General features: G+C 44.9%; 1 protein-coding gene across 1 annotated transcript in view; it reads right to left on the bottom strand.

The window, feature by feature from the left end:
- Window positions 1–6,322: 6,322 nt before the first annotated feature.
- The window catches only part of DNAI3 (dynein axonemal intermediate chain 3), a 73,190-nt gene continuing 61,321 nt past the window's right edge, over window positions 6,323–18,191 (bottom strand). Inside the window, exons 19-23 of the mRNA XM_037163965.2 lie at window positions 14,977–15,122; window positions 12,970–13,174; window positions 11,801–11,892; window positions 10,595–10,717; window positions 6,323–6,554 (exon numbers count right to left, since the gene is read on the bottom strand). Of these exons, the coding sequence (XP_037019860.2) occupies window positions 6,411–6,554; window positions 10,595–10,717; window positions 11,801–11,892; window positions 12,970–13,174; window positions 14,977–15,122 (710 nt within the window). The 3' untranslated portion in view covers window positions 6,323–6,410. The remainder of the gene's footprint in view (window positions 6,555–10,594; window positions 10,718–11,800; window positions 11,893–12,969; window positions 13,175–14,976; window positions 15,123–18,191) is intronic.

Here is an 18,191-nt window from a genome sequence, read left to right as displayed (position 1 = left end):
GTCAAACAAACCATAAAGGCCTATTGTAAAATATCCAAGTAATACAAGTAAATGCAAGTGATTCAGGTAAAACTCCCTTTGCTTCAAAATAACCTGGAGGGAAAGGTCAGAAGATTAAAGATTAGCCCTGCCCTGATCTTTCTCGGGGCTGGGATGGAAGAGCTCCCGCTTTGCCTTGCACACGTTCCCTCTGCTCCCACTCCATCAATGAGCGTTTTGATGGTTTTACTTCTGGACCACTTGGTACACATACAGTGACGTATACATATCTACGTATTTGCATAAACACATATACAAATTGACATATGTGCTCATAGTATACAAGTTATTGTACAATTTGGTTTTTCCCTAAATAACTTGTGGATGTCTTTCCTTGTCAGGATGAATACATCTCAGCTCAGCTAAAGACTAGGTAGCTCTTTTTGTGGTTGAATATAATCTGTTTTGTCATTTTCCTATTTATGGGCATATGGATTCCTTCTATGCATTACGTTTTTGTTCTGGTTAATATTCACTCTTTTAAAGTGAAGTTTACAGTTTATTTTAGCAACTCCATGAGCACTCTTACTAACAAGATGCTTATTTGTCTTGTGTTGTCATAATAAGTGTTCATTACAAAACTAGAAAATAATAAGGTTCTTGTGGAAACAACTTTGCCCACAAAGTCCCCCTGTCCTCCATGTATGAAAGGGAAACTACCAAGACGTGACCTGCTTGTGGAGGAGAGGTAGTCAGTCTCTCAGAGATGAAAGACCAAGAGCCCCTTGAGGAAGGGAGAGCCCCTTTTATTTGGTTTGTTTGCACAAGAATACAGGTAAGGATCAAATAATAGATAGCATTCAAAGAACTATAAGGGCTTATTCTCAGTTAGGGTCAGATAGCTAAAGAGCCATAAAACTTTGAGGAACAAACTTCTTCCTTGGACCTTTATCGTTTAAATGAGAGCATTCTAAACAAAGCAGGTTTCACAGGATTTTACATATTCTTTCTTAGGCCTGATCACCCTGGATCCTGCTCTAGCTGGCAAAGGGCTGCACTGCCTTCCTCATCATAAATTTTCAGGCTTAAGTGGATTAGAGCCAGGAAGGGCTTCTCCCAGAGGATGTGGGGACTCGGGCTATGTCAGAATAGCCTGGGGGCGAGGGTCCATCACTCCCTCTTTGTTGCAGCCACCCCCCACCCCGAGTCCTTACATGATGGTCTCCCAAGTGATCGCATCTGGCTTAGGTTGCCCCGCACCTGAGGGGACTTACCTGTCTCTGACTAACTGACCAAGCACTGGGGGCAGGGGGGATGAAGCAGAAGCAGCGCCTGCTGCCAGAGACAAGCTTTGTCTCCTTAGTGGCTCGCAGTGCCGAGGTCACTCACTCAGCCTTAGCCATGGGGGGCAGTTATAACTCCTGAAACCAGGCAGGCAGAATGGTTCCCAACAGGTTCTCATTTTGGTTGTTAGAGTTCTGGAAAATTTGAATTTTGTTCTGTTTTTTTTTTTTAGTTTGTTATATTTAGATTCATGCAGTCTAGCAACTTCATTAAAAGTGAAAAACAATCATTAATTTCAATTGTTAATTTAGTTTGTTTATTAAGGCTGAAATAAAACACATTGGTCATATTTTAGGTTTAACTTAGTGCTGTTTTCTTTTTAGAATTATTTGGGGGGGGATTATTCTTTAAAATATGGCTCCTAAAAGGGGCTGGAAAGTGTTTTTAGTTGACAGGGAAGAATGCGAAATCTTCTACTTTACATTTTCTTGCCTTCTCTAAGGAAAAAAATAAAAACAGCCTAGAATATCACATGTACAGGGGACTTGGAGCAAACTGACTTTCCGTGCTTTTAAATTGACTTTATTGCAGGAAAAAACAACCTATATTATTTACCACATTCACTGTGTCTATTTTTAATGTCCTATTTGTGAACAAGAAAGCATTTGGAAGCATTTACGCTTATTTTTCCGAAACCATTGTTTCCCCCAATAAAATTGCATGTTGTTTTCTTTGGTGTTTGGGATTCTTGTCTGATTGTGTGTGTAGTCGTTTCGCACAAGCCTGCCACCCCCCAACAGCTCATCCGCCACGGAAGGAAGAGATTCATCAGACGGGGCTTAATTCGCCCTTTGCTGAGATACTGCATTTCCACTGTGGGTCTTTGCTCAGTTACACAGTATCTGACCCAGCACTTGGCAGCCTAGCAACCTGGTGGCACTCCATCTACCCCAAGCGGCCTGGGCTGAGGGCCGGATGAGATGTTAATGATTTACAGTGGCGGATTAGTGAAGCTGTGGAAGTGGACCCCCGCCAGCATCTACTGGAGTGACTGTCTTTTCAGCTGAAGTGCACACAGCTGAAGTGATAATGTTTATCTGAGGACCTGAAAATATGCTTACTTCTACAACATACCTTGAGGAGTAAAAAGCAATTTGTAAAGTTGAATGGTAATGAAACTTAATCTAAATAAATCAAGCATTATTAGAATGATTAATTTTTTGAGAAGCCATAAGCGTTTTGAGTTATGCAAAAAAGAAAGCTACTGCTCAGATTTTAAATACTATGTCCACTATAGCTGGTCTCCTTGAAGTAACCAAAGGCCAATATTAAACCAGGCATGCAGAGCCCCTGCGTAAGTCCTGTTTGAGAGGGAGAGACACTTTCATTATTATTAATAATAACAATGTTAAAGTCAAAGATGTTACATAGGACAGAGGAAACATGTGGTTTACGTGGGGGGGTGTACCTGAGACCAAGCAGGAAAAGGAGGCGCTACGTTTATTAAGCACCAGCCGTGAGCTCAGTATTTTACATACATTGTCTTTGTATGCTATTTGTCTGAGGTAGGCAGAATTATTATCCCCATTTTACAGATGATATAACTAAGGCTCAGGGAGAGTGCAGCTTGCCTAGGGTGATGAAGTTGGGATTTGGACTCAGGTCTGGCAGGATCCCGAGTTCCCTTTCCTTCCAGTGTGTCGTACACCAGACCAGAAGACCGAAGGGCAGGAAAAGGGGGCTGGATTGACCCCAAGGTGCACTTGGAAAAGGGTGAGGGTTGGGGTTAAGGGGAATGTAAGGAGGCGTACCAGGTTATCCCATTTTTATTCATGCCCAGTGTTCCTACATTTTCCTCCAGTGCCTCAGAGTCAGAGGGAAGTGAATGTGCGGAGTGAGGAATGGTCCCGACATTTGACCCCTTCCTCTTTCCTTCCTGTGCTCCTTCCAAAGGCACCAGAGCTGCAGAGAGGGCCAAGGCTCTCCCGGCTTCTGGTCTCTCTCCCAGTAAATCTGTTACACCCATAAGCCTGCCTTGGCATCTGCTTCTTGCAGGACCTAAACTAGCACAGAGGTGTCGTCCCAGCACCTTCCCCAGGTTACAGGCCATATTGAGAGATGGGAGCCTTGAGTGCCTGGTGGTTGCAGGTGTGTTTTTAAACATGTTTATTGAACACCATCTTCATCCCAGGGTCTACAGGACACACCTGGGGGCCCTTTGCAGCGGGAAGAGATAGCCAATAAGCAGGTGGGGCAAGAGCTGTTAAAACTTGGGCTATGGCTGTTTTACGTGACCCTATTTGTGGCCGTAGGCTGGCGAGCTGACAAGACCTGGAAAAACCGAGGATATAAACATACAATGCAGGTATCGTACTGAATCGGTAACAATTGCTATCATAAGTAAGACAAACCTCATGTTTTAGTTTCTATAGCAAAGATATTATAATTATGTTGCATTTATAAATTAGATGAAGTGTGATAGCAAACATACTTACTGCTTGCTGTATGCCAGGTGCTATACTAAGCTCCTCACTGGATAAAAGGCAGACACTCACTCTCCATTACCTGCTTCTTCTATGCTAATAAAACCTTGCTTTTGTTTGAGACAACATTGTGCCAGCCCCAGGTAATAGCTTATGCCACACAATCCTGATGCTCCTGTTTTCTGTAGTCCCTGCTTCTTTTGCACGGAGGGGCGCCCACACAGCCCAGGTCTGTCCAGCAGACCTAAGCAGTGGCCGGCTAGGGTGGCGCTGGGGCACCGGGTGAGGGAGCAGGCTTCTCCCGGGAGAAAACAGGGCAAAAGCCATCATGCTCGCAGGCCTTTGCCTAAATGTCGCCTTCCCCGTAAGACCTAGCCTGAGCATTCTGTTTACCACGGTAAATCCGGGCACCTAGTTAGGCATTCAAAATATCTTTTTTTCTCTTTGAGTGAATGCATGAAAAGAAAGGAGGGAAAATCATCAAAGAAAATTCGGAATAGCAAGCACAGCTGTGCTGGGGCAGACACACGCCTGCCACGTATGGTGAATAGGAGGCCAGCGTGACCGGGTGGTGTGGTGGAGGCTGGGGAAGGAGAGGTGTGGCCAGGGGGGCGGCGGATGGCCCGATCACACGAGGACTTGCAGGTCACAGGAACGCCTTCGTTTCTGCTCTGAGTGCCCTGGGACGCTGAGGAGGAGGAGGACTGACCCCGCTGACTTCCATCTGAAATCACCATCTGGCTGCTGCTGAGAGACGCTGAAGTGGGTAATGGAGACGCAGGGAGAAGAGTCAGGAGAGCACTGCAGCGACCCAGCCGGGGTGAGCGGGGCTTGGTCCATGGGTGGCAGTGTGAGGGGAGAGGAGCGACCAGGTTCTGTGTGTCTTTTAAAGATTCACACACAGATTGGGTGTGGATTGTCAGAGAAAGAGAGAGATGAAGGGTAACCTTAGGGTTTTTTGCCTGAGGAACTAGAAGCCAGGTGTTTGGGGAGACGGCAGGGAAACCGCGTTTTGGAGGGAAAACCAGGCACTCACTGTTGAACATATTTAAACTTGAGATGCCTATTGTACATTCCAGTGGAGATGTTAAGTGGTTGAAAGGACACAAAGCTCTTGATTTTATGGGAGAGGTCCAGGCCAGGAGCAAAGCTAGTATTTAAAGCTGTGAGGCTGGATGGGTTTACCCAAGACATGACTGTGTTAAAAAGCAGAAGAAGAGAAGAAGATGTTCAAGTGCAAGGATGAGTCCTGGGACAGGCCCACAGGGAGGGTGCCAACGTGCTGGGTCCTTGTAAAAATGTTGCAGGGTAAACACTCTCAACCTGCCTTAAAAGGAGTGGGATTTGTTCAGTGAAAAACATCTGTCCAAAGGCACGCAGATGGTTAAGTGCTGCTATCTATCCAGCTTTTGTAGAATTAATAAATAAAGCGTTGGGTTCATTTCCTCTAACAACCGAATTTATAAACCTTGGCATCCTCCTTCCCTCCCTGATCTATCACTTTAAACCTTCCCGATGGTCTCCTAATGGGATTTCCTGCCACCACTCTCCCTCCTTGTTCTAATCCATCCTTATCTCCCTGAACACAAAGCTGATCGTGCCACCTTCCTGCTTGGCCCCTCTATTAACCCCTCATTATGTGCAAACTATGATCCAGCTTTTTAAACCTGATTTACCGGAGCCTTTACAATCTGACTCCAAGCTTCTCTTCCAGTCTCATCTCCTGCTAGCCTCCCCCGGCCCCGAGTCCCGAGTCCCGTGTAGGTCACTTTTCTGACCTGGGATCTCTTACTGGGATACACCAGGCTCTTTCACAGCGGAGTTTCACACGCTGTTTCCTGTTCATGCCCACGCTGCGGCGGTATTGCCAGCACAGGGCCGTGGGCATCCTGTCTTGCTCCACATGTCGGGGCCCAGCTTTCCACGTTCACCCTTCAGGACGCTGCTTGTTGCAGGCTGTTTTAGATGCCCTGCGTCAGATTGAGAAACTTCCCTTCTTTTTGTAGTTGCTAAGGATTGATTATTGTTTTTTATCAGGGATGGATATCAAGTTTTATGAAATGTTTTCCTGCATTTATTTGGTGTCATAATTTCTCTCCTTTAATCAATCAGTGATTTATTTTCTGTGGATAAATGAACTATATTCCCTGGATAAACCCAGCATGATCTTCATACATTATCCTTTCTTTACACATATATTTCCAGATTCAATTTGCTAATATTTTGTTTAGCATGTGGTCCTAAAATTGGCGCAGTGGCCCAAAGGGAGTACTTTTGGGGGCGGTGACCAAAAGCAATCAGATAACTAGGAGCAGAGTTTAGTTTCCACTTCTGACTGGGACTGGGGTTCTGAATGGATGTCGAGCTCGGGCTGGGAGTGGAGCGGGTGTCTGAAGCTGTGTATTTCTAAAGGGAAATGAAAGTTTCATTATCCGTGACTTTCAGAGTTGGTACAAAGTTCAGTACAAAGTCAGTCTAAAGATCAAAACAGGTCTTACTCATTGTTATCATTCAAAAACTTTAATAGCAATGAAACAAAGGCCTACTATTTCTAAATAAGCCTATTTGATGCTCAGTTTGCTAGTTCACCTTACATAAAAAATAATGAATGAAAAGGAAAGAGGGGCCCATGAAGCCTCCGAAACACCCCCACGGGAAGGCTTCCTACATCATCTCCATGAATGGCAGTGTGTCGGACGCTTTGAGCAGGCCCAGGTTGATGAGGGTGGTCCTTTCCAGTTCCAGATAGCTCTGGTATTCTTCTTTCAGTTCAGCCTCCAGTTGTTCTTTTGTCTTCTGATATGTTTTCTGGGGGGAGAAACAAGTCATCCCTATAAATCACTGACAGTTCCAAATATCAAAGGGTGACAAGGGGCTATTTTTGAACAGTAGGCCTGGCTGCTGTCTGTGGGTAGGGGGTTGCAGGAGGGCAGGGGGTGGGTGGGCAGGGGGCAGAAGGGAGGAAGGTGGGGGGGCATCTCTTGGACAGTCAGGGAGAGGAGCTGCGGGCTCTGAAGGCAAGTGGCAGAGACAGAGTGGAGAAGTGTGGTGGACTCTAGGTGGCTCCTGGAGGCAGGGCAGACCTGGTGCAGGGGGCTGGTTGTGGCCTCTCAGGGGCCCTGGGGAATCCAGGCCGGCCTGCAAGCTCCTGCCTCTGACTGAAGGAGGAGCGCAGTGGGAAGGGAAGTAGCAGTAACAAGGGACATTTATTCAGCGAATGTACCCAGTACCACTTGCTGAGTAACCTGTCTGGGTCTTGGACCTGTCGGTGTCTGTGTTAGTGCTGTTCTGGTGTAACGGCTGTGGCATTGGAGTTCATGTGACATCGGCCCGGGCAGTCATGATCTTCAAGAGCTGTGTCCTTTTTCTGGACACAGAAATGTTAGGTGTGTCACCCTCAAGTGTCCTTTGTTTCACCTCCTCTAGTTGTGCCTCTGCTCCTTTGTCACAAAGCCCCGCCTTTGTGGCTTCCATCAAGGGGGCCAGTACTCTAAGTTTTTATTCTAATGTTTTTAGAGAACCATCTCTAGTAGATATTTTCTTTTGTAAGTGTTCCCAGTGATGGGTGCCCCCTTCCCCTTGACGTATTCTTTCCTCAGATTTGCTTTTTCTTTCTTAATATAGCTGCTTTCCCAGATTCCTTGCGTCTAAACACTGTTGTACCCACTTCACAGTACTATGAAGATTATATGAATTGCTAAACACATCAAGTCCTCAGAATAGTGCCTGACACCCAGTAAGCACTGTGAAAATGTTAGTGACAGTAACCAGTTCATAAAAGAGCAGGACTTGGTAGGGTAAGAATGGGAAAATGCTATTCTTCCCACCCTGGTCCTTTGCAACATATGTGACAGATTCCCCTAGCACTTTCCATCACTTTAAGGTATAGGAATAGAGTCATTTTTAGATAGTTGTAGATATTAGATATTTGAAGACAAGTCTAATATCAAAGTGGAGACTGCCCCTTGGGGCCTTCTCACTACACTGTGCGCCCACAGCCTCTTTCTGCAGAGGGTGCCTCGCCTGGTTAGAAAGTCCTTGTGGCACTTTTGAGGCCTAGCTGCTTCCCAAAGGTCCACTCGGCCCCAGGAAAACTCAGCACCCTCACTCTGCCATCAGTACAAGTTCATTGCCTCTGTCAGAGCAGTTGAAATCAGTGCCTTGCCTCGAGATTTTCCAGCCTCAGGAGTCCAGGCCCTAGTCTTCGGGTTTCCCACGCTCCCCCTGGACGTTTTTACTCTGGTCACTTGGTAACTCCTGGCTTTTGGATTTCTGTGGCTCAGCAAGCCTCCTGCCAGGTGTCAGGGGCTGAATGTCTATCCTGGCCACTGGGCTGTCTCTAACAAGTCTGCTGTTGCAGAAGTGAAAAGTGGGGAGTATGTGGCCCTCTGACACCCCTCTCCAAAAAACACACCCCTTCAGTCTTCCCCGTGACTCTCGCTTCCATTTTGCAATCTGGAGAGTGGGTGCAGAATGCCCTTCTAAGTCCCAGAGAGAGGGCACAGCTGATGGACCCCATGGAGACTGCTGCTTTCCCCAGCTTCGGGTCTCCAGCAGAAATTCCAGTTAGGAAAAGTCCTATTTCCTGTGCTGTTTGAGCTATAATGACTATTATTTTTTAAGAAATGAATTCAGACTCAATGTTTACAAGGAGGTGGGTGTCCGATTTCCCTCATATCATGGGTTGTGGCATCCAGTGTAATCCCTGCAACTGGGGGTTGCCCCTAAAGGCCAGCCTCGCTGGACGGATGTGTGGTGTTCTCCTGCCCTCTGTAATGGTACGGACAGCAAAGTTTTAGTAGCACTTTCTGTGTGCCAGTCCCTGGCAAGGTGCTATAAATATATGAACTCCTTTAGTTCTCACAGCCATCCTCTGGGGTTGTTACAGTTGTTTCCATGTTCCCTTTTATCGGCAGTTGCTGATAAAAATATATTTCTGACTAATGCTAGTTGTTTTTCCTCGGTGACCTTTCCAGTTCTGTGTGCTAACAGAGGGGCCCTTTAAAGTCCACGGACGGAGCCACAGCCCAGTTCCAGAGGACATAACCGAGACGCAGCAGCTCTGCCCAAAGGAGGGCACGGCGTCAAAGGGAGACAGAGTCACAGAGGGAGTTGGAAAAGTTTTGGAAACTTGAACAACATGAGATACTATGATTATTATAATGTTTGGATGTTTTAAAAGTATTTCACAGGCAAATTATTTTTTTATCATCCACAATTTTACTTGCTTCCACCAATATGGATAAGCAGGAGCTGTTGCGATGGTATTTAAAAAACACATAATAATCAAGAGATAATTGGCACAGGGACAGGGGGGCAGATTACCTCCTGCAGCCAAATTTCAACAGTATTTGTGAGTGCACAAGAAAACCAGCCGAGACCACTGTTTGCAAACTGGGGAAGCAATGAGAAGCTAGCTAATTGGTATTCTTTTGGGCCTGTCACTTCAAAGCGGTTTTGGAAATGAGGCCCCCTGTTTTTATTATACTAATTGGTGTCTACCAATATGTGGTCATGTTCATCCAGTGGTTTTCAACCTGTGTGTGGCAGGGATTTGTAAACCTTGCAGTACCTACCTGACTGTTTAGTCAGGGGCACTGACCTCTTTTCCTTTAGGTTATCAAATTAAAAAAACGACAACAGCCAACACACTGATAACCATTGGTGTGAATGAATCAAAATTATAACTATTTTTTGGTCAGATCAACAAAAAATGTATGTTTTTGGTGTCCTGAGGAATTTTAGTAATTAGTTTATGTGTGCCATGACATGAAAAAGATTGAAAATCACTAATTTTAATCGATTTGTTAATTCAGCATGTTGAAATATTTGCACCAGCTCATGCTCTTGAGACCTAGGACCTCAAGCGAGAAGTTAGGTCAGAGGAGGCCCGTTTCGCTGCTGGGAGACCACATACAGGGGGGATCGGGGCGGAGACGCTGGTGAGAGAAGGGCAAGGGAGAGAATGAGCAAGAAAGAAATAGCAACAGGGGCGGAGAGGACCTCAAGTAACAGAGAAAGGCTGAATACACATCGTGTGCAAAGGCCTCATATTCCTGTGGGCAAGGGAAGACCGACCGAGTGACCGAGTCCGTGTCAAACAGAGAGGCTGAAAAGGAGGGGGGCGGGGGTGAGCACTCAGAGCTGGAGGGCGTTTGAAGGTGAACGGGCACCGAGACAAATTCTCCTCTGTCTTAGATTTCATACCATCAGTACTTTAGAGTGAAATCTGTATCTGCCTGCCTGTCTATTTGTACACTAGCTTCTATTTAATGGAAGTGCACCATTCCTCAGGTTACTTAACTGAAAGCCTTGCAGTCATCCTAAAAGGTAGTTGCTAGGATTCCCATTTTAAAGACAGGAGAACTGAGGCTCGGCCAAGATATGAGCCTGGCTCCCGATCTCATGGTAGGTAAGTGGCAGAGTTGGCACTTGAGCTCACGTGTCTGGATTCCATATTCCACTCTTTGCACTACCCGTTTCAATGCATTGGTCACCAGACATTAAAATTCTGTATAATGAAAGCATTCAGATTTTGAATTATTGTATGTATAAGTGGTCTTTGGATATCATTGTATCTAGAAAAACTTTGATGTCATAGAAAATTACAGAAACTTCAGTGAGGTAGCATCTTACTAGGTATCTGATGGTCATTGCTCAGTCCTGCATGGTAAGCTAGGAAATCAGACAAATGCCCTCTTGACTATTACAGGGATGAGAGAAGAATGTGAAAAAGTATAATTTCCCTATTCAAACTGTGGAATGCAAGTGTGGAAGCCAAACAAACTTATTTCCACTGGGAAATAAGTTTAGAGGAAATCAAGTACCATTTCTGAAATTCGACTTACAGTTTTTTTCTTCTCCATCTCCAGCTCCATTTCTTTTTTTTCTTGTTTACGAATTTCCTTGCGCTGTCGCACATATTCCAGGTGCTTGACTTCTCTCTCAAAGTAGTGGCTTACACTTGATACCTGTTGGAAGCACAGGCCCGTGTGAGGGGGGCCCACAGACACACGCCATGTTCTTTACAAAGCTCTGGAAGACTGCTCACAGCTTGTGATTCACCAGATATGCTGCCTATTTTGGCGTACCGCCAACAGGTCCACTACTTAAGTAACACAATTTGGGGGCTTCTGTGTTAACTAGTTTTAGGACCCTGTGAATTAGGGTGTTCTAGGAAGGGAGTGAGCTGGAGAGGAGAGAGCTGCAAAAAATTTTTGGACTTTTGTAGAAGGAATATTCAGGAATTACTCATTTCCCCTTTTCTTCCTCCTCACTTCTGCACTAGAGGACGTTTTGTCTCATCAGCAGAACTTGGAAAACCCAGATGAGGGTATCAAAGTAGACCCGAAAAGGACTGGGAGCAGAGTGTAGCTCCTGGTCCCCTGGAGGGCTTGGCATGTAGGCGTCAGAATAGCAACAGGAGAGGAGGCAGAGACCTTGGGCAAGGCGACCAGGGGAGGGGAGGCATTTTGCCTGACAGTGACTAGGCTGATGTTGAGACTTGCCACAGATTGCAATCTATATATTTAATGTTGGGTGTATGTGTGCTTATGTAGTTCTATTTATTGATCTTTTTATAACCTCCTTATTAACATTGCCTGCAACCCTTGGGTGGCGGGTATGATGGGGCAGAATATTGCCACTTCAGACATGCTGCTTGTTGTACACCAAGTCGGGGGAGGATGAGGTGGCGATGGGCAATGGGAAGATGTGTACAAATGTCAAATGCATCTGCTGGGAAGGGCATCACTGACATAAGGATCCCACGTTCAGTTACAACCCAGGAATAACATCTTATGATTATGAATCTTCAAATCATTCTTGTCTGGATCTGGGTTTTATTTACTTGGCCTCCCTCTCATTGCATGCTTGTTTTTTTTCCCCAGCTTCAAACCATTGAAGTCATAAAACAAAAATACATCCCCTTATTTATGACTGGATGAGTCTTTAGTTCTTTTATAAAGTAAAAATGCTGTCTTTTCTGAACACACTTTTAAAACATGCCACAGCAATATCAGTCACATAAATTCTCAAAGCTAAAAATTACTGACCTCATTGGCAGAAGGGTGACTTAATGTCCAAGGAATTTCTAATATATGCAGAGTCCCATAATAATCAGCTATGGCTATAAATTGCTGCTTAGCTGGAAGATTAAAAAATAGGGGAAAGAAACAAGTCAGCAACCAGAAAGCCATCTTGGAGGATAAACAGGAGATGTGGTTTTGTTTTGTGGTTTCCCAAAGGATTTGCAGTGACCTTGGTTGGCATCTTTGTCAGACATTCATGAGTGGGGACCATATTGACATTGAAGTCATTTTTTCCAGTTGATGAAATGAAAGCTGAGACCCTGAGCCTTTGTCAGCCACCCTGCCTGCCTCAAATCTTCCTTTCTTGGTGTCTGTCGGCAGAGCATGGCCCCTTGCTGAGGCTGACTGTCTCTGTGGCGGGGCCCACGGAGCAGACCTGGGAGGAAAGCGGGGAAAACACATGGAAAGATTTCCAGAGAAAAGTCACAAAGCCAATGGTCACCAAAGACACAGGAAGGGCTAAAGGATACCATTATGCAGATGAATTTCAGAGGCACAGCCAGAAGCAGAAGCTAGAATGAACACCAAATTGTTTCCTTTGAGCATTTTCAGGTGGATACAAAACACAAATGTGTTTGAGCATTTTTATTTGTTATTTCATCATGTGCGTGTTTTTCCTTCTTCTCATTTTCAGAAAATCTGGTTCAAATTGCTAAATCCTAAACTTGTAATCCCTGCATGTATGCAAAGGCAATGTTTTGTAGCAAAGAGAGGAAAACACACTTTGGTGTTTTTAACTTCTTTTAAAAGAGGCACATATATCAGATTAACGTAGAAAGTAGTACTTGGTTGAAACTGGGACAAAGGAAATAAATTACTAGGAGAAGATAAGAAGGATGCTTTTTGTTGCGTGATTCAAAATCACCTGCTGCGTGGCGCACTACATATGTCTCAGAAATAATTGATGAGGAAATTAGTGAGAGAAGCTCAGATGATATCCAAGACAGTGCAGGAGAGAAGGGGCAGAATGGGAGGAAAGGCAGGAGGGGGAGGAGAGAAAGAAGAGGGAGGAAGGGAAGGAAAACAGGAACCTGAGAAGCAATACTGGAGGCTTTCCAGGTAAATGCCAATATTTTCTTGAGTTACACAAAAAAGGCAAGATGACTTAGAGTGTTTGATCAGAATGAACGTACCCGAAAAGGTCCAGGGTTTGATGCAGGTGATCATAGTTATACAGATGTTTTGTGACTGGGCTGGTTCATGGGTTTTCTCTAGGAGGTCCCAGATATCGATGTATCCGTCTTCTCGGCCAATGTAGAAGACTCCGGGCCTTGTCAGAGACCAGTGCCCTGTGGTGTACCTTTTTGGCGCACAGGATGACTGGAGGAGGGGTCCGATCTTTAAGCAAAATTAACAGACCAATTAAGCTTGCATTGTTATCAAATGGATATTCACTATGATTTTAAATACAATTTAGATAACTATGATCATGTAACAGCAAAATTATGCCTACTGAGAGCTCTTAACTTCTTTTCCTTGTAGGATTTTTATATATTGCCAGTTCTTTTCTTTCCCGTATATTTTTATAATACCCTTTTCTTCTTATTTTAATTGCTTTTTACAAAAAGATCAAACCTGCCAGTCAAGCCACTGATGATCTTAATAATCCAACTGCTACTGAAGTCCATTGATATTCCTCTGGAGATTAGTGTATGTTGGATAAGTAAGGACTATGAAATTTTGCTTGCACCTTTATTTTGCTCTCAGGTGTCTGCTTCCCATGGAAACAGCTCTGGTAGCCAGGACAAGCAAATGAAAAGTCAGTTCCAGCAATGAGCTCTATCCAGTACTTTCCCCATATTATCAGGAAGAGACTGCAGACCAGCAGGGCATCATAAGATCATCTCATCCTTTCTCTACCATGCGGTGATTTGCCTTCTGTGGGAGGCTGTCACAGGGATGGAAGATTAGAAGGTGCTTTCCTCCCACTGCCGTGCTCCACCTGGCAACCAGGTACACTCATTTATTTATTTACATGTGCAGGAATGGAACTAAACAGCAGAACTGTCTCACACCCTCCATAACATGCAGAAGAAGCAACCTTTCCCCTGGGGAAGGAGGAATGCCTCAGAGGCGACCTTCGAACCTGACCTTGCCCGCTTTGCCCAGGCCCTGTGGTTTCTGTGGGTAACCTGCCTCCTGCCCCTGCATGGTCTTTGGGCAATCTTGCCTAGATTTTCTTTTTATTTTTCTTCAATTACAAAACTAGCACTTGCCAACTGTAAAAAAAAAAAAAAAGAAGAAGAAGAAGAAGAACATATAGAAGTAATTTGGTATAAAGCAGTTCTTTTGCAGATAGGCACTGAAGTAGTTTCTAATTTGTTCAATGAAGAACTTGTACATATATTCATGCATTTTTCTTCTTTTTTTGAGATTTGTGTTACAGTCCCGGAAGTGAAAGTGTTAGGGCAAAGAAAAAATATTTGTAAAAATTTATATATATACATAAGTACATTACATAGATTATTTATTCAAAGCATAAATAAGGTTGAAATATATATATTTCAAGGTTTTTATCATCTTAAATTGCTCACCGAAGGGACATACCATAAGGATTTCTCCACACCCTTATCTCACTGGATTTTCTCAATCTTTCTAGTTTTTGGCAGTTTAGCCTCTGTTGCTCAGGACCCGGCCTTCTCTAACTCTGACTGCCAGATCTCCACTGCACGGTCTCACTTTGACCCGTGCACGCCCCTGGTCTGCCTGGGACAGACGCTTCAGCTTTCTGACCCCCACTTCCTGAACCTGCTGACGTACTCCTGGTGCGGAAGCAAGGACGACAGGCTTAGTGTTTCTGCTTGGACTTCAAATAGCAATCGGCACCCCCTCTTGTATTTTAAGGGGAGGAAAAATACTAATCATCCGATCATTATATATATATTTCAAAGAAAAGATTGTTAGCTTTCAGAGAACAAGTGACTTAAAAATGCTTCCTTCCCTCAGGGAAGAAAAGCAAATGGTTGGGGTTTCAAAGGGCTTACAGTAGTTCTGCTGGAGCCCAGCTGGAGCCAGGCCATCTGTTTCAATTTCCCTAAAAAGTGCCCCAAAGGCACTGTTATGTCAGAAGGGCCTATTGTTCCCATTGTATTTCTCAATAACAAAGGACCACACACCCATTCCTCCTCCAAGCAACGTACCATGACATTTTCCTTCCAGATGGCCACGTTCCAACCCCCAACAGTGAGGATGATGTCCTTGTAAAAAGGTGACCTCTGAACGGTGTGGACAGCACCATCGTGGACGGCACTATCGTGGACAGTGTAGAGGCTCACTGGTTTCCTTGCTGTTGGAGTAGAAAAGGCCATTTCACCTTTCATAACATTGTATACATTGTAAAAGAATGAAGCGGCTTCCAATGGACAAACAGGTCTTGATGAATGAGACCCAAGAGTAAAGGACCAGAGGTCAGCTGGGGCAAATGAATGAAGGAATAGCTCCTCTTCTTTTTTATAAAATGTCCAAGGAATTTCCCATCAAAGCCACTTTTTAGAGGAATACTTCATGTTCTCATTCATTCAATTGGTCAGTAAAAATTTGGGCACTGCCTTTATGTACCAGGTACTATAGATGGCTGAGTAAACAATGGTTAATAAACAAACACGGTCCTGCCCTCATGGAGCTCACAGTCTAATGGGAAAGACAGACATATGCTCTCTAGACAAATTCCAAACTACAGAATACAAAATGTGAAAGTGTTACAAGGAAAAATATTACAAGAAAAAATAAAAAACATACCTATAAATTAGACTGAAAGCTCAGAAGAGTCTTCTCTGAAGGTGAGTCATTTAGGCCTCATAACAGTTTGACCAGGGAGGGTTTTGGTGTGGAGGGGCATCCTGGACAGAGGGAGCAACGTACACCAAATTCCTGAGAAACGAGTGTTTTGTGTCTTAATAAATTTGAAGAGGGGCCCTGGCTGGTGTAGCTCAGTGGATTGAGCACGGGCCTGCGAACCAGACAATTGCGGTTTGATTCCCAGTCAGGGCACATGCCTGGGTTGCAGACTGCTTCACTGCAGGCCAGTTCCCAGCAGGGGATGCACGAAAGGCAACCATACATTGATGTTTCTCTTTCACTCTCTTTCCCTTTCCCTCTAAAGATAAATAAATGAAATCTTAAAAAAAAATTGAAGAGGGCAGCAAGATCGAGTCTGGCAGTCCCAGGGCAGACATGTAAAACAAACAGGGTCCGGGCGCTTCCAGACCATACAGGGCCTGGTAGGAAAGGTGTTTAGGTTATATGCTAAGTGTCATATGTTTTAATGAGTGCTTTAGGCCTAGAAGACAATCTGATCGACATTCCAAAGCATTCTCTGGCCGCTGTGGGAAGAACGGACGAGTGGCAGGCAAAAGCAAAGAGGGAACACCAGAAGAGGCTTTCGTAGTTTCTGGTGAGAGCAGGTGTCGGCTTGGACGCGGGTGCAATGGAGAAGGGTAGATGATCAAGACATTTGCAGGCTAGGCGGACAGGGCCTGGAGATGGCTTAAAGAGGAAGAGCGAGAGACGAAGTGCTGAGAATAACAGGCAGGTTTCTGGGAAAAGCAACTGGCTCCGCTGAGTTTCTATTTATGGAAACCGCGGAGACTAGAGGAGGAGCAGGTTTGGACTTGAAGATCAGGACTTCCCCTGCAGTCTCGGCCCCTGGCCCCGGGGCCTTCAGCTTCTCCGGCCTGTTTACATGCCATTGCTTGGGTTTCCTTCCTCCAGGCCGTCCTCAGAGCTGGGTGTCTCTCGCTCCTTGCTGCCCACACCCACGAGCCTCAGAGATGAGTGTTACACTATCACCAACAAATTAATCCAGCTCCTGTCCTCCTGCCAGAGTGATTTTCTGATTATTTGGTGGCTCTAGGATGAAGCCTGCAGCAATTAGTAGGGCACCCAAGTCTCTTTGCCATGTGGACCTGGATGTCCTTCCTGGCATCTCTCCTTTGCTGTTGTCATCTTTATTGCTATGGTTTGGCCCTGAGATGTCCGTTTCCTCACTGTCCCCTGGTCTCTTGGGCTTCCATGGTTTTGTACTTGTTACTCTTTCTACATGAAATGTCTTTATCTGAAGAACTGCAATGTATGCTTTAGAATATAGCTCAACTGCATCTCTTTTTAGCAGAGCCTTTTTTAAAAATTTATTTTTTACTGATTTGAGAGAGAGACAGAGAGGGAAATGTTAAATTTTTTTTGTTCCACTTATTTATGCATTTATTGGTTGATTCTTGCATGTGTCCTGACTGGGGATCAAACCCGAAACCTTGGCATATCAAGATGATGTTCTACCAACTGAGCTATCCAGCCAGGGCAGTAGGGTCTTTTCTTAACAGCTCAAGAGCATCAGTCGTCATTCTTCTATGTGTTGGACTTTTCCAATAGACTGTGAAACTCCTCTAGAGGAGGATAGTATCTTGTTCACCTTTATATCACCAGTGCCTGGTACATAGTAGGCTCTTAGTGGTGCTTTGGTGAGTAAATGATATTAAGAAAGAAAAAACAAATACCAGGGAGGTTCAAATATAAAACTTTTGGTTTTTAAGTTTATTGTCATTGGTTATTCTATAAATGGAATAAAATTCCTTAAAAAATAACGAAACCTGTTTATCTTGGGCCTTTTCAAAAGCAGTTCAGGAAGCTGTGGGAGGAGGAAAGGCCTCCAGAAAGATCTCTGAAAGCAGGAGGAACCAGTGTCCACCTGTGTGTGATCAGGTCCCAGCCTCAAGCTTGTGTCCCCGGGCTGTGGTGGGGACTGCTGCCACGGACACGGTGCCTGGCGTGTAGTACGTGCACAGTGCACGCTAGTAAAGTACCGAATAAATAGAAACATGAGAAGCATAGAGGTAGCTGATTATAATTCATTATATCCAATAGATAATTTTGCAGTCAACTTCTAATCACAGAATTGGGAGTAAATTGAAGGTGGAAAATCAGTCTCAGCTCTGCATGCACTTGACCCTCACTTGGGTCACATATAATCCTCTCTCAATGCCCTAGTCCCATCAATAACACGCTTTTGGGTTTCTGTCCAGGGGACCCTATGCCAGAAAAGTGGGAACGCTCATTTCCAGATGAAGATGGCTCCCTGGAGGCAATGCTGACTTAGCAAGCATTCCCAGGTCTGAGCAGGTTCTAGTCTAGGAACCGGACTCAGCAGACAGAGGGAAGGGAATGAAGTTAGAGGCAGAGACCTGAGTCCCAGCAGCCCTTCCCTGCAGGCTGTGGCTCTGACCTCTGACCCTGTCAGTCACTCACATCACTTGTCCAAACACTCAGGGCATTGACCAGATCCCCTTGTGCAATAGCAGGCCCGTGGCTCCACCCCGCTGCTCTCCAGTGTTCTATCGCTCCTGGGAGCTGCCTCTTCCTT

This window comes from Artibeus jamaicensis, unplaced genomic scaffold (assembly GCF_021234435.1).
Source record: "Artibeus jamaicensis isolate MK-2021 breed Jamaican fruit bat unplaced genomic scaffold, CSHL_Jam_final scaffold_1019, whole genome shotgun sequence".
NCBI lineage: Eukaryota > Metazoa > Chordata > Mammalia > Chiroptera > Phyllostomidae > Artibeus > Artibeus jamaicensis.
Note: the sequence above shows the minus strand (reverse complement) of the source record. Positions and strands in the feature narration are given on the sequence as shown.